Here is a 15,810-nt window from a genome sequence, read left to right as displayed (position 1 = left end):
TTGAACTAAAGGAGGATACCCTTGGCATTTCCTTCCAGGATGAACCTACACCAGAGCCAGCCCTGCCAGTGCATACAAGTGATGGCCCAGCTGTATCGTGGGGTAATTAGCCCTATAGAAAGTCACCACACAACAGAGCAGTACCAAATCTTTTCTAAATGCTCTCAGACCTCTTGTTTTGTTTTTTTGAAGGAAGATGTAGTTGAAAATGAAAGAAAAACGTTAATAAGGATATGACTGATTTTGTATGTATGTTTTCTTAATTGTTTTCAGATTTTTCCTTTGTTATTAATCTGGCTTCTTACATACTTTTTGACTATCTATCTGAAACCATTTATTCCCTCAGTTTTTGCCCTGTTTGCCCTTCTCATGCATTTTACATCACTGGGATATTCTAGATCATCAATCATGCTGAACATTGGTAGCTGATTCTTTTCTTTTCTGTATGACTACTGATAAGACTTCCAGTATTCTCCAAATAAAGTACTCTGAAATATTGGATGCATCTTTGTGCACATACTGACTGACTCTATCCCATTAGGATGAAAAAACAAACAAACAGTGGCTGCATACAGCAAGGGCATGCAGGGTAAAACAGGGGCTAGTGAGTTCATGACATTAATAGAAACTGTAAAATTCCATGGGAAATAATCCATAGTCTTATGAAGTGAACCATTTTCAGAGAACCACCTAACTTGTCTGCTTTTCTAAAACTTTTTACTTCCTTCTCTCTTCAGTGTAGTGCACCATAAAATGTTTATATAATCAATGTTTTTATAATCAATTCTTCATGTCCATCACTGTCCATTTTAATGCTTATGTGTTTCTGTTTGGAATGCATGTTGAAATGGTTTGGATGAAATGCAAAACAATGATTTTTTTTAGGTCTATAAACTTTTATTTTGCTGCTGCTAAGAAAAAAAAATTGTACTGATACTGGAAAATTTATTATATGGTGGGCACAGATTTAATCATGCGTTTGCCTACTCTCAGGGCTGAAGAGAGACACAACTGGAGCATGAAAATAAACAGATTGCTGTATAAAAAGTCTCAGAGAAACCAGATCTCCAGGTAAACAAGAAACCTCTCTCCTCAGTATGATGGCAGAAGATTCACTGTCCAAAAATAAATGTATGCAGGGAGAGGAGAGCGATTTTAGGATTCAAAGATGGCTGCTTAAAACTGAAAACTTTTTCCATAGTCTGCTTTAGCTAAAATTTTATTCACAAAGATTGGTGGATGCATGAAAGAGCCTCCTAGTGATGGTGGTGGGGTGGGGAAGAGTAACGAGATTCAGAAGTGTGAGTTATAAGCAGAAAGAATCCTTGGTTGTAGAAGACTGAAGCCAGCAATCAACTAAGAGCCTATAATAACACAACAGGAATTAAATTTGACAGACTGGATCGGCATTAGTCTTTGTTCTTGTTATCCATGTGTCTTATCTTTTCATACTGTGGGGGCTCTCTAATAGTAGTCTCTCAGCATACTTTAAAATCACCACTACAATCCAAAGTAAAATAATGATAATATGTATATATAGAGGGGCATAATCGAAGGGATGTCCTTGTTTTGATTTGGACGTCCTCGCAGGACGTCCCAATCCAGGGGCGGATATATCGAAACAAGATGGACGTCCATCTTTTGATAATACGGTCCAAATCCTGAAATTTGGTCATCCCTAGACTTGGTCGTTTCTGATTTTCGGCAATAATGGAAACCAAGGACGTCCATCTGAGAAACGACCAAATGCAAGCCATTTGGTCGTGGGAGGAGCCAACATTCGTAGTGCACTGGTCCCCCTGACATGCCAGGACACCAGCCGGGCACCCTAGGGGGTACTGCAGTGGACTTCATAAATTGCTCCCAGGTACATAGCTCCCTTACCTTGTGTGCTGAGCCCCCAAACCCACTACCCCCAACTGTACACCACTACCATAGCCCTTATGGGTGAAGGGTGTGTACAGTGGGCTTGTGGTGGGTTTTGGAGGGCTTGCTGTTTCCTCCACAAACATAACAGGTGGGGGGGTGCCTGGGTCAGCCTGCTTGCCTGAAGTGCACTGCACACACTAAAACTGCTCCAGGGACCTGCACTGCTGTGATGAAGCTGAGACTGGCACAAAATATTTTTAAAGATGTTTTTTGAGGGTGGGAGGGGGTTAGTGACCACTGGGGGAGTAACGGGAGGTCATCCCGATTCCTTCCGGTGGTCATCTGGTCAGTTTGGGCACCTTTTTGTGGCTTGGTCATAAGAAAAACACGACCAGGTAAAGTCATCCAAGTGTTCGTCAGGGATGTCCTTGTTTTTTCCATTATGGGTCTAGGACAACCAAGTGTTAGGCACGCCCACGTCCCGCCTTCGCTACGCCTCCGACATGCCCCTGTGAACTTTGGCCGTCCCGGCGGCGGAAAGCAGTTGGGGACGTCCAAAATCGGCTTTCAATTATACCGATTTGGATGACCCTGTGAGAAGGACGTCCATCTTCCGATTTGTCTCGAAAGATGGTCATTCTCTTTCGAAAATAAGCCTGATAGTGTGTATATTTACCATGTGAATCTACATAATATACTTAACTTTTAAAAAAAAATGTATGCCTATATGTATAAACTTACTTATTCTTAAACTACTTTCTGTCATTGTACTTCAGGGACATTTCTAGCCATAGATCTCCAGAACTTAAAACCCTCAACTAGCAGCCAGTTGTCATCCATTCATACTCTCAGCTATTTTTCTTGTTGCAATTCAGTACAAAACTTCTCACATTCATTCAGCTGTTTCATTGCCTCAGTATGACTTGCTGCCTTAAATATGTCTCTGCCTTATGGCTGCTTTTTTCCTCATTAGTCACACTATTAGTCCCTTATATACAGATATTGCCCTGTTTTTTTTGTTTTGTTTTGTTTTTGCTTTGGGGTGGTGTTTTTTTTTTTTTTTTTGTGTGTGTTTTTTTCATTAGTGCCTAGCACTGTGGTATGTCATAATAGGCCACTGTATTGCTCCATTGGAACTCGAATACCTTGCAACTACTTGGTACCTGGAATGTACTTTTAGTGCCTCTGCATTTGAACCTTGAGAGTGCTTTGATGCTTTGACAGTGCATTTCATGAGTACTTCCGGGATCCAAGATGATCTCGCAATGTAGTGCTAAGTGGGTTTTTAATATCTTGTGTTTGGCGCTTAGTGAATTCGTACTTTTTTCAGGACAAGATTGATGTGCCTTGGTTTTGATAAGTGTGTGTTTGATCCATTTTGCTTTGTGCTATAAGGCATTCTCTAATTTCAGTGCTTGTTGATTCAGGAGTACTTATGTCATGAGAGCTTTTGACTCAGCAGTACCTAAACAATGCTTCAGTAGTCTGTTGTCTAAATTGGGTGTTTGTACATGACTGCCTAAGTCGGTGATCCCAAACTTTTCTCTATGGCAAAACCTTAAAATATTTTTCATACACAGAGAAACCTAATTCCCATCCTCTCCTGGAACCACATGTAAGCCCCCACCCATTCCCCAGGCCTACCATATTGTTGGTGGTCTAGAGGGCGCAGGAGCACTCCTGCCCACACCGTTTTCACTGACAAAATGGCTGCTGGGACCTCCCGCGGCAGTCTTGCAAGACTGCTGATGGAGGTCCCAGCAGCCATTTTGACATTGGAACCAGCATGAGCCGGAGTGATCCACAGTGCTCCTACCCACGTTTACTCCAATCTAAAAATGGCTACTGGAACCTCCAGCAGCAGTCTCACGAGACTGCAACGGGAGGTCTTGGCAACCATTTTGTCAGCGGAACTGGCATGGGCAGGAGTAACAGGAGATTGCTCCTGCCCCAACTGAACTGAAGACAGTTTGTGGAACCCAGTTTGGGAATCACTGTCCTAAGTAGTGGGGGTTGCTTTCACAAGGCTTAGCTATGTCTTAAGCATATTAGCATCTGTGTGTTTTCAACACTTCAGTGGTACATTTCCATCTCAAGGATGTTTCACTGATTCAGGATTGCCTTGGTATGCTTACAATTCACTGTGCTCTTGACTTTTTAGTTTTTTCTGTTCTGGAGATTTGAAACTGAACCTGTCACCTACGCATGTCAACTTCCATGGGCTTACCTTCTACTTGGTGCATATTGACCTGCACTCATTAAACTTTGCATTAAATTTGGCAGGTCAATGGACATAAAGAATAGGTAGGAATTTACCAGTATCTACTAGCTATGACTGGCAATGAAACACAATCTGTGCAGTATTATTTAAGTGGCATGTAGTAACTGAGCTATTTTAGGTGATGAGACAAGCAGCAATGGGTTCTAGCGATGATCAGGGAAATTATAGATCGGTGTGCCTGACATCTGTGCTGGGCAAAATGGTAGAGACTATTACAAAGAACCAAATTACAAAGCATATCATAAGCATGGATTAATGAGACAAAGCCAGCATGGATTTAGTCAAGGGAAATCTTGCCTCATCAATCGAATACATTTCTTTGAAGGAGTGAATAAACATGGATAAAGGTGAATCAGTTGAAGTTGTGTAAATGGATTTTTAAAAGGCATTTAACTGTAGATAAAGGTGAACTACTCGATTTTATTGTATAACTGGATTTTCAAAAGGCATTTGACAAAGTCATGGAATAGAGGGTAATGTCCTATGTGGATTAAAAACTGGTTAAAATATAGAAAACATAGAGTAGGGTTAAATGGTCAGTATTCTCAATGGAGAAGGGTTGATTGTGGGGTTCCCCAGGGGTTGAATGGGACCCCTGCTTTTTAACATATTTATAAATTATCTAGAGATGGGAATACCTAGTGAGTTAATTAAATTTTGCTGATGACACAAAGTTATTCAAAGTTGTTAAATCACAAGAGGATCTTACGAGACTAGGCATCCAAATGTGAGCAAGTGCAAAAGTGTGATGCATTTGAGAAAGAGAACCCAAACTATAGCTACATGATGCATGTTCCACATTGAGTCGCTGCCCAGGAAAAGGATTTAGGTGTCATTGTTGATGTTGATGTTGAAACTCTTTGCTCAGTGTGCAGCTACAGCTAAGAAAGCAAACAGTATTAGGAATTATTAGGAAAGGAATGAAAAACAAAAGTAAGAATGTTATGCCTTTGTATCACTCCATGGTGCAACCGTACCTCGAATACTGCGTGCAATTCTGGTCACTGCATCTCAGAAAACATACAGCGGAATTAGAAAAGGTACAGAGAAGGGCAACGAAGATGATAAATGGGATGACTTCCCTATGAGAAAAGGCTAAAGCCGCTAGGGCTCTTCAGCTTGGAGAACATAAGAATAGCCATACTGGGTCAGACCAGTGGTCCACCTAGCCCAGTATCCTGTTTCCAACAGTGGCCAAACCAGGTCACAAGTACCTGGCAGAAACCCAGATTGTAGCAACATTCCATGCCACCAATCCCAGGGCAAGCAGTGGCTTCCCCATGTTTGTCTCAATAACAGACCTTAGACTTTTTCTCCAGGAACTTGTCCAATCCTTTTTTTTTCAACCCAGATACGCTAAACGCTGTTACCACATCCTCCAGCAACAAGTTCCAGAGATTAAACAATTTGTTGAGTGAAAAATATTTCCTCCTATTTGTTTTAAAAGTATTTTCATGTAATATGAAGTGTCCCCTAGTCTTTGTACTTTTTGAAAGAGTAAAAAATCGATTCACTTATACTCGTTCTACACCACTCAAGATTTTGTAGACCTCAATCATATCTTCCCATAGCAATCTCTTTTCTAAGCTGAAGAGCCCTAACCTCTTTAGCCTTTTCTCATAGGAGAGTAGTTTCATCCCCTTTATCATCTTAGTTGCCCTTCTTTGAACCTTTTCTAATTCCGCTTTATTTTTTTTTGAGATACAGTGACCAGAACTGAACGCAAGGTGAGGTCACACCGTGGAGCAATACAGAGGCTTTATAGTATTCATGGTCTTAATTATCATCCCTTTCCGCACAATCCTAGCATCTTGTTTGCTTTTTTGGCTGCGGCTGCCGCCGCCACCACACACACAGGGCAGAAGATTTCAGCGTATTGTCTACAACAGCACCTAGATCTTTCTTGGCTGCCGAACCCCCAAGATGGATTCTAGCATAAGGTAACTATGATTGAGCTTATTCTTCCCAATGTGCATCACTTTGCATTTGTCTACATTAAATTTCATCTGCCATTTGGATACCCAGACTTCTAATTTCCTGCAGTTTTTCACAGTCTATATGTGTTTTAAATAGTATTGTCATATGCAAATTTGATCACTACTACTACTTGACATTTCTAAAGCGCTACTAGGGTTACGCAGCGCTGTACAATTTAACATAGAAGGACAGTCCCTGCTCAAAGGAGCTTACAATCTAAAGCCTCACTTGTTCCGATTTCTAGATCATTTATAAATGTTAAATGGCACCAATCCCAGTACAGATCCATGTGGCACGCCACTCGTCACCCTCCTCCATTGAGAGAAATGGCCATTTAACCCTACCCTCTGTTTTTTTGTCCAATAACCAATTCCTAATCCACAGCAGAGCATTGCCTCCTATCCCATGATTCTTCAATTTTCTCAGGAGTCTCTCACGAGGAACTTTGTCAAAAGCTTTCTGAAAATATAAATACACTACATCAACCGGCTCACCTTTTTCTACAGGTTTATTTATGCCTTCAAAGAAATGAAGCAGACTGTGCTGCGGCGGCTAAGAGCACGCAGAATGTTGAGTATTATTAGGAAAGAGATGGAAAACAAATACAAGGATGTTATAATGCCATTGTATCGCTCCATGGTGCGACCACACCTCGAATAGTGTGTCCAATTCTGGTCGCCGCATCTCAAAAAAGATATAAAGGAATTGAAGAAGGTGCAGAGAAGGGCGATGAAAATGATAAAAGAGATGGAATGACTTCTCTATGAGGAAAGGCTAAGATGGTTGGGGCTCTTCAGCTTGGAGAAAAAGCGGCTGAGGGGTGATATAATAGAAGTCTACAAGATAATGAGCGGACAGATGTGAAGCATTTGTTTACACTTTCAAACAATAATAGAACCAGGGGACACAAGATGAAGCTAGAATATGGTAGATTTAAAACACATAGGAGAAAGTTTTTCTTTACTCAGCATGTAGTTGGACTCTGGAACTCGTTGCTGGAGGATGTAGTGACAGCAGCTGGCCTTACGGAGTTTAAGGGGGGTTTGGACAGATTCCTGAAGGAAAAGTCCATTGAACATTATTAACTTTTTTTTTGGGGGGGGGGGGGGGTTGCTGGATTCTTGAAGCCTGGATTGGCCGCTGTCAGAGACAGAATGCTGGACTTGATGGACCCTTGATCTTTTCCCAGTATGGCGGTGCTTATGTGGTAAGGCAAGACTTGACTGAATCCATGCTGACTGTCCCATTAAACCATGTTTGTCTGTGTTCCGTAATTTTATTCTTTATAATAGTTCCTGTATTTCCCCCGGCACTGAAGTCAGGCTTACTAGTCTTTAATTTCCTGGATCACCCCTGGAACCCTTTTTTAAAAATTGGCGTTACATTGGCCACCCTCCAATCTTCAAGTACTACGAATGATTTTAAGACCGGTTACAGATCACAGACAAAACAGATCAGCAGTTTTAAGTTTGAGTTCTTTCAGTGTCCAAGGGTGTATGCTATCCAGTCCAGGTGATTTATCACTCTGGTCAATTTGGTTAAGTAACTGGAAATCGACTGTGTAAGCAAATGCTTGTGACCCCAAGGGACTGTATTAGTTCCAGTAATGGGGCCATAGAGATATTAAACTGTGGGTGCCAACAGAATAAGAGCCATTATACAGGACCCTATCTAGCTTATTTTCGAAAGAGAAGGGCGGCCATCTTCCAACACAAATCGGGAGATGGCCGCCCTTCTCCTGACGCCGGCCAAATCGGTATAATCGAAAGCCGATTTTTGGCCGGCTTCAACTGCTTTCTGTCGCGGAGATGGGGAAAGTTCAAGGGAGCGTGTCGGTAGGGTAGCGAAGGCGAGACAGGGGAGTGGTTAACACATGGCCGCCTTCAGCCGATAATGGAAAAAAGAAGGGCGTCCATGTTGAGAATTTGGTCCACTTTATTTGGTCCCTCTTTTTTCAGGGCCAAGTCACAAAAAAGTGCCCACACTGACCAGATGACTACCGGAGGGAATCGGGGATGACCTCTCCTGACTCCCCCAGTGGTCAGTAACCCCCTCCCACCAAAAAAAACAACTTTCAAAACTTTTTTTCCAGCCTCTATGCCAGCCTGAAATGTCATACTCAGGTCCATCGCAGCAGTATGCAGGTCCCTGGAGCAGTTTTAGTGGGTGCAGTGGACTTCAGGCAGGCGGACCCAGGCCCACCCCCTCCCCACCTGTTACACTTGTGCTGGAAAATGGGAGCCCTCCAAAACCTACCAGAAACCCACTGTACCCACCTGTGGATGCCCCCCTTCCTCCCTTAGGGCTATGGTAGTGGTGTGGGGAGTGGGGTTTTTTTTTTTTTTTTGGGGGGGGGGTTGGGGGGCTCAGCACCGAAGGTAAGGGAGCTATGTACCTGGGAGCAATTTAGAAAGTCCACTGCAGTGCCCCCTAAGGTGCCCGGTTGGTGTCCTGGCATGTCAGGGGGGCCAGTGCACTACAAATGCTTGCCCCTCCCATGACCAAATGCCTTGGATTTGGCCGAGTTTGAAATGGCCAGCTTTGGTTTCCATTATCGACAAAAACCGAGGCTGCCCCATCTCAGACCCGGCCAAATCCAAGGCATTTGGCCGGCCCCAACCGAATTATCGAAACGAAAGATGGACGTCCATCTCGTTTCGAAAATACGGTTGGGGCCGCCCCTTCGAGGCCCCATCCTCAGAGATGGGCGCCCTTAGGGCCCGCCCCGTTCGAAAATGCCCCTCTATATGTCCATCCTGATAAAACCAAAACCATTCTAGCAGAATATTTAGAGATTTCCACTTCTGTCAGTCTTTAAAGTAACAATGTATGATTCACTAGGTCAAATGCCACTGATTGATCAAATGACAGAAGGATAACTGTCTTGTTCTGGTCTACGTGTATATGAGTTTGAATACATGTATGTAAAGCAAGTAGTATGGGAGCTGCAAAAGCCTGATTTGATTGAGATGTAAGGTATTGGTGTTTTCCACATAGACATATTTATTTATTTATAGCATTTTTATCCCACATTTTCCCACCCATGGGCAGGCTCAATGTGGCTTACATCAGTCTGCAAAAAAACATACATCAGTTCAGCAACAATCAAAATCAATGAAGAAAGAGAAGCGAGTAACAGCAAAGGAGTGGAAAAGGAGAAAGTGCAATACAGTTCAATATGTCGTAACAACTGCAGCAGTTCAGAAGTTAGAGATGCTAGGCGGGTCTGCAGCATAAGCTTTCCCAAATAATACATAAGTACATAAGTAATGCCACACTGGGAAAAGACCAAAGGTCCGTCGAGCCCAGCATCCTGTCCACGACAGCGGCCAATCCAGGCCAAGGGCACCTGGCAAGCTTCCCAACGTACAAACATTCTATACATGTTATTCCTGGAATTGTGGATTTTTCCCAAGTCCATTTAGTAGTGATTTGTGGACTTGTCCTTTAGGAAACCATCTAACCCCTTTTTAAACACTGCTAAGCTAACCGCCTTCACTACATTCTCCGGCAACAAATTCCAGAGTTTAATTATGCGTTGGGTGAAGAAATATTTTCTCCGATTTGTTTTAAATTTACTACACTGTAGTTTCATCGCATGCCTCCTAGTCCTAGTATTTTTGGAAAGCGTGAACAGACACTTCACATCCACCTGTTCCACTCCACTCAATATTTTATATACCTCTATCATGTCTCCCCTCAGCCGTCTCTTCTCCAAGCTGAAAAGCCCTAGCCTCCTTAGTCTTTCTTCATAGGGAAGTCGTCCCATCCCCGCTATCATAGGAACATATAGTTGGTTCGCTACCAATCATTCAGTTACTTTGGATATAAAAGGACAGTAACAGGTCGATAGAGAAAATGGAAGTACCTAATGTGGGATCGTTCAGTCTGGGACATAGAATGGCATCTTTCCATAATAAGGGTACAGTGTCCATTTTCAAACTGGAAAAATATATTTGAATAAGGTACCTGCCCCAGCCTACATGTCTGATTTAATAGACCTACCACCTAGAAACGCTAAAAGATCATCCCGAACTTTCCTGAACCTCCACTTCCCTAATTGCAAAGGCATAAAATATAAAGTAATGCACGCATCAACCTTTTCTTATATGAGCACGCAATTTTGGAACAATCTTCCACGTAACCTGAAGACGACCAACGAGCTGACCGACTTCCGCAAATTATTGAAGACTCATCTCTTCGAAAATATCTATTGAAAGGATCAAAACACATGAAGTCTACGCACACTGTTAGTAATACATCAACACATTCTCATCTGTACTCTCATTTTAACATACTTAAACCTTAATCTACAGGTAAAATGCTATACCCGAAAGTTTTTCGCGCTATTGTTCTATAGTCCTATCAGTATCCGTTGTTCTTCCTTTGTTCCATTGTTTTGTTCCATTGTACTATTCTCTTAACGATACGTAGACTCTGTTTTAAACTCAATGCATAACAATGTAACCACAATTGAGTTGTTACAAATTGTACTTCCATTAATACAATGTATTGTAAGCCACACTGAGCCCGCAAATAGGTGGGAAAATGTGGGATACAAATGCAATAAAATAAATAACTAGTGTACTTTGAAATAGTTTTAAGCCTTTTGTTCATATAAGAGGACTTACACCCCCTTAATCATTTTAGCTGCCCTTCTTTGAACCTTTCCTAATTCCACTGTATCTTTGAGATATGGCAACCAGAACTGCACACATTACTCAAGGTGAGGTTGCACTATGGAGCGATACGGTGATTTTATGTCTTATTTTGTATTCCTTTTCCTAATAATTCCTATTTGCTTCACACCTTCAAAAAAATGAAGCAAATTGATGAGTCTGAATCCATGTTGACTCTGTCCCGTTAAACCATGTTTGTCTATGTGTTCGGTAATTTTATTCTATGTAATAGCTTCCACTATTTTGCCGTTATGTCAGGATTACCAATTAATATCCTAGATCACCCTGGAACCCTTAAAAAACAAATTAGCATTACATTGGCCACCCTCCAATCTTCAGGTACTACGGACAATTTTAATGACAGGTTACAGATCGCTAACAGCAGATCAGCAGTTTCTTGTTTGAGTTCTTTCAATACCCTGGTGTATATACCATCCAGTCCAGGTGATTTACAACTGTACCTTGTCGATTTGGCTCCTTCTTAGATTGGAACTTTCTTTTAAGAAATTTAGGGTTGCTGTTAAGGTCATACCACCACCAAACATTCTCCATTGAAATTTTGTCCCTTTTCACTACTGCTTTCGTAATCACTGCTGTGGATCTTACCCTACCATTCTTTCCATCCCCCTCTAGCCCTGCCCTCCTGCTTGGCTATTTAGCTTATGAAAATCTGTATTAGCTACCTGCCATGTTGACCTATGGTTTTTCCCCTCTTCTATTTGCTTTATATGTTATTATCTTTCACATAGATATGGTTCAATGTTTCCTCCACTGGATTTTATTACTTTGTAAACTGCTACGTTGTCTGTTGATTGGCAGTATAAGAAATATAACTTATGATTAACACTGCATGCTAAAATGACCGCCAACAAGTAAATATAAGATCTACCAGGTCATGTGTTTTGTAGCTGTAATGGAGCTTTCATCAGCTGGGTAAGAGCAATGTTGAGATCCCAAGACACAGCAGGTGGGAGGCTTTAAGTGGAACTAGCCTTGCATAAAGTGAATAACCAAAGGCTGTACAGATGTGGGTTTCCATAGTACTTGGCAGTGATAATAACTAGAAGCACTAAGTTGTATCTACATGGTTTTCAAGCTGGTTTCCAAATCTGATTCAGAGATGCAGAAGGTATTATCAAGAATAAAATTACAGAGCACGTACAAAAACATGGGCTGAGACAAAGTCAGCACAGATTTAGTGAAGAGAAGTCTTGCCACACCAATCTACTGCATTTTTTTGAGGGGGTGAACAAACATGTGGACAATGGGGAGCCGGTGGATATTGTGTGTCTGGATTTTCAAAAGGCATTTGACAAAGTGCCTCATGAAAGACTCCTGAGGAAACTGGAGAGTCATGGAATCGGAGGTAGGATATTACTATGGATTAAGAGCTGGTTGAAAGATAGGAAGCAAAGAGTAGGGTTGAATGGTCAGTATACTCAGTGGAGAAGGGTAGTTAGTGGGGTCCCGCAGGGGTCTGTGTTGGGACCGCTGCTTTTTAACATATTTATAAATGACCTAGAGATGGGAGTAACTAGTGAGGTAATTAAATTCGCAGATGATATAAAATTATTCATGGTCGTCATGTCGCAGGAGGAGTGTGAAAGATTACAGGAGGACCTCGCAAGACTCCGGGATTGGGCATGCAAGTGGCAGATGAAGTTAAATGTTGACAAGTGCAAAGTGATGCATGTGGGTAAGAGGAACCCGAATTACAGCTATGTCATGCAAGGTTCCAGGAGTTACGGACCTAGAAAGGGATCTGGGAGTAATCGTTGATAAGACGTTAAAAACATCTGCCCAGTGCCAAACGAATCTCATTGAATTCTTTATTTTATTATTTTTTTTTTGTTACATTTGTACCCTGCGCTTTTTCCCACTCATGGCAGGCTCAATGCGGCAGGCAATGGAGGGTTAAGTGTCTTGCCCAGAGTCACAGGGAGCTGCCTGTGCCGGGAATCGAACTCAGTTCCTCAGTTCCCCAGGACCAAAGTCCACCACCCTAACCAATAGGCCACTCCTCCACCTCCACTTTGACTAGGTGACTGGAGAACTGAATCAGGGACATGCTATAGACATAATCTACTTAGATTTCAGCAAAGCTTTTGACATGGTCCCCCACAGGAGGCTCTTGAATAAACTTGACAGGCTGAAGATAGGACCCGAAGTGATGAACTGGATTAGGAACTGGTTGACGGACAGATGCCAGCGGGTGGTGGTTAATGGAATTCGCTCAGATGAGGGAAAGGTGAGTAGTAGAGTGCCTCAGGGATCAGTGCTGGGGCCGATTCTGTTCAATATATTTGTGAGTGACATTGCTGAAGGGTTAGAAGGTAAAGTTTGCCTTTTTGCGGATGACACTAAGATTTGTAACAGAGCGGACACCCAGGAGGGAGTGAAAAACATGAAAAAGGATCTGCAGAAGTTAGAAAAATGGTCTAAGGTTTGGCAATTAAAATTCAATGCGAAGAAATGCAAAGTGATGCACTTAGGGAGTAGAAATCCACCGGAGACGTATGTGTTAGGCAGTGAGAGTCTGATATGTACAGACAGGGAAGAGGGATCTTGGGGTGATAGTATCTGAGGATCTGAAGGCGACGAAACAGTGTGACAAGGCGGTGGCCGTATCTAGAAGGTTGCTAGGCTGTAGAGAGGTGTGACCAGCAGAAGAAAAGAGGTTTTAATGCTCCTGTATAAGTGGTTGATGAGGCCCTACCTGGAGTATTGTGTTCAGTTTTGGAGGCTGTATCTTGCTAAGGATGTAAAAAGAATTGAAGCGGTGCAAAGAAAAGCTACGAGAATGGTATGGGATTTGCGTTCCAAGACGTATGAAGAGAGACTTGCTGACCTGAACATGTATACCCTGGAGGAAAGGAGAAACAGGGGTGATATGATACAGACATTCAAATATTTGAAAGGTATTAATCCGCAAACTAACCTTTTCCGGAGATGAGAAGGTGGTAGAACTAGAGGACATGAAATGAGATTGAAGGGGGGCAGACTCTAGAAAAATGTCAGGAAGTATTTTTTCATGGAGAGAGTGGTGGATGCTTGGAATGCCCTCCCGCGGGAGGTGGTGGAGATGAAAACGGTAACGGAATTCAAACATGTGTGGGATAAACATAAAGGAATCCTGTTCGGAAGGAATGGATCCTCAGAAGCTTAGCGGAGATTTGGTGGCAGAGCCGGTGGGGAGAGGCAGGGCTGGTGGTTGGGAGGCAGGGCTAGTGCTGGGCAAGACTTCTATGGTCTGTGCCCTGAAAATGGCAGATACAAATCAAGGTAAGGTATACACAAAAAGTAGCACATATGAGTTTATCTTGTTGGGCAGACTGGATGGACCGTGCAGGTCTTTTTCTGCTGTCATCTACTATGTTACTATGTTCTCAAGCTTTATTCAGCTGAATATGATAGCACTGTCGGATCTAAACAGAGCCTCAGGTAGTCAGCAAAGGTCGCCCCCATCCAAAAACACAGCCACTGAAAATCCTAGTACCACTACTGTAGGCATTGCCTGCTTGCACTGTAATTTCATTACTTTTCAGATGGCTCTGTTTTGGGGAGCATTTTTATAACCAATAGAGGTAAACTGTTAGAGCCACTGATCGCTGTGGAAGAAAATGATCCAAAGTCCCGAGCACAAACTTCAACTGCATGAAAATGCAACATGGCCCAACCCTGCTATCAAAAAAGCAGGAATCTCTTTCACTAGTTGCTTACCAAAAGAGTAATTGAAGAGGCTGGCCCCTAGAAAATCAGGTAACTGGACAGAAGAGCAAACAGCCTGTAGCAAATGCTTAAACTAGCCCTCCCCCCCTGAAAGATTAACCTATTTCCAGTTCTTGAAATCCAGGACTGAGTCGTGAAAAAAATTGGACCAAGTAAAGTCAGCCAAATGCTCATCAGGGACGCCCTTTATTCCATTATCGGCCGAGGACGCCCATGTGTTAAGCACGCCCCTGTCCCTCCTTTGGTACACTGCCCTCTACTCATACCATCCTTCTCTTGTCCATCTCCGTACCTTAAAGGCGTTCGCCAATTCCAGTATAAACAGTTACACAGTGATGTTATGGTAGAATAGGGTTCATGTGGAACAAACATATTAGGGAATCGTATAGAGGAAGAGTTAAGTTATGTCCATTACGTTCTTTGGTTTGTTTAAGGGTTCAGGTATTTAAGTAGGGTCAGAAGGGTATGCTTTTTTGAGCAGGTAAGTTTTTAGTGATTTCCGGAAGCTTAGGTGGTTGTAAGTTGTTTTCACGGCTTTTGGTAGTATGTTCCATAGTTGTGTGCTTATGTAGGGAAAGCTGGGTGCATAAGTTGATTTGTATTTGAGTCCTTTGCAGCTTGGGTAGTGGAGGTTTAGATATGTTCGTGTTGATCCAGTTGTATTTCTGATTGGTAGGTCGAGAGGTCTGTCATGTATCCCGGGGCCTCGCCATAGGTAATCTTATGAACCAGGGTGCAGATTTTGAAAGCAGTACGTTCTTTGATTGGGAGCCACTCCCCGCTGCCTTCTGTTATAAGCGGCAAAGTAAAGATCCCCCACCCAGTCCCTCTTTAGTTTAAGGTGTTCTGCTTTCCCCAAATGAGTTTCTTGTAGAAATGCTGTCTGTACCAGTCACTTAAGCGCCTGTAAGATTCTAGCTCTTTTTACAGGAGAATGGACACGTCCACATTTAGCGATACCACTTTAAGAGCAACCATGGAGCACCATCAGCAACCGAGGGTCAAACGAGTACACCACTATCCTCAACATGCCCAGGGGACCTCCCAGCTGAGTCCCCCAGACCGATGTGAAGCTAACATGAAGCAGAGACTTCCCCCTCCATTCACTCTGCAGCATCAATCTCCCCCCCCCCCCCCTTGTAGCTTATAAGATTTCAATGAACATGCATTACATTTGTCGTCCCCCCCCGAACTCCCCATGTTACCCCTCCAGAAACTAAACCAGTTTCTCCCTCCCCCCCCCCGACAACCCACCAAAGGAACCAACAATACTAG

The 15,810-nt window shown here is 42.8% G+C and overlaps 1 protein-coding gene across 1 annotated transcript in view; it reads left to right on the top strand.

Moving 5' to 3' along the window:
• Window positions 1-15,810, top strand: part of LOC115462995 (interleukin-6 receptor subunit beta-like) — a 92,530-nt gene that overhangs the window by 64,991 nt on the left and 11,729 nt on the right. The window contains exon 5 of the mRNA XM_030193146.1: window positions 994-1,071. Within this exon, the coding sequence (XP_030049006.1) occupies window positions 994-1,071 (78 nt within the window). The remainder of the gene's footprint in view (window positions 1-993; window positions 1,072-15,810) is intronic.

This window comes from Microcaecilia unicolor, chromosome 2, assembly GCF_901765095.1.
Source record: "Microcaecilia unicolor chromosome 2, aMicUni1.1, whole genome shotgun sequence".
NCBI classification, from domain to species: Eukaryota; Metazoa; Chordata; class Amphibia; order Gymnophiona; family Siphonopidae; genus Microcaecilia; species Microcaecilia unicolor.
Note: the sequence above shows the minus strand (reverse complement) of the source record. Positions and strands in the feature narration are given on the sequence as shown.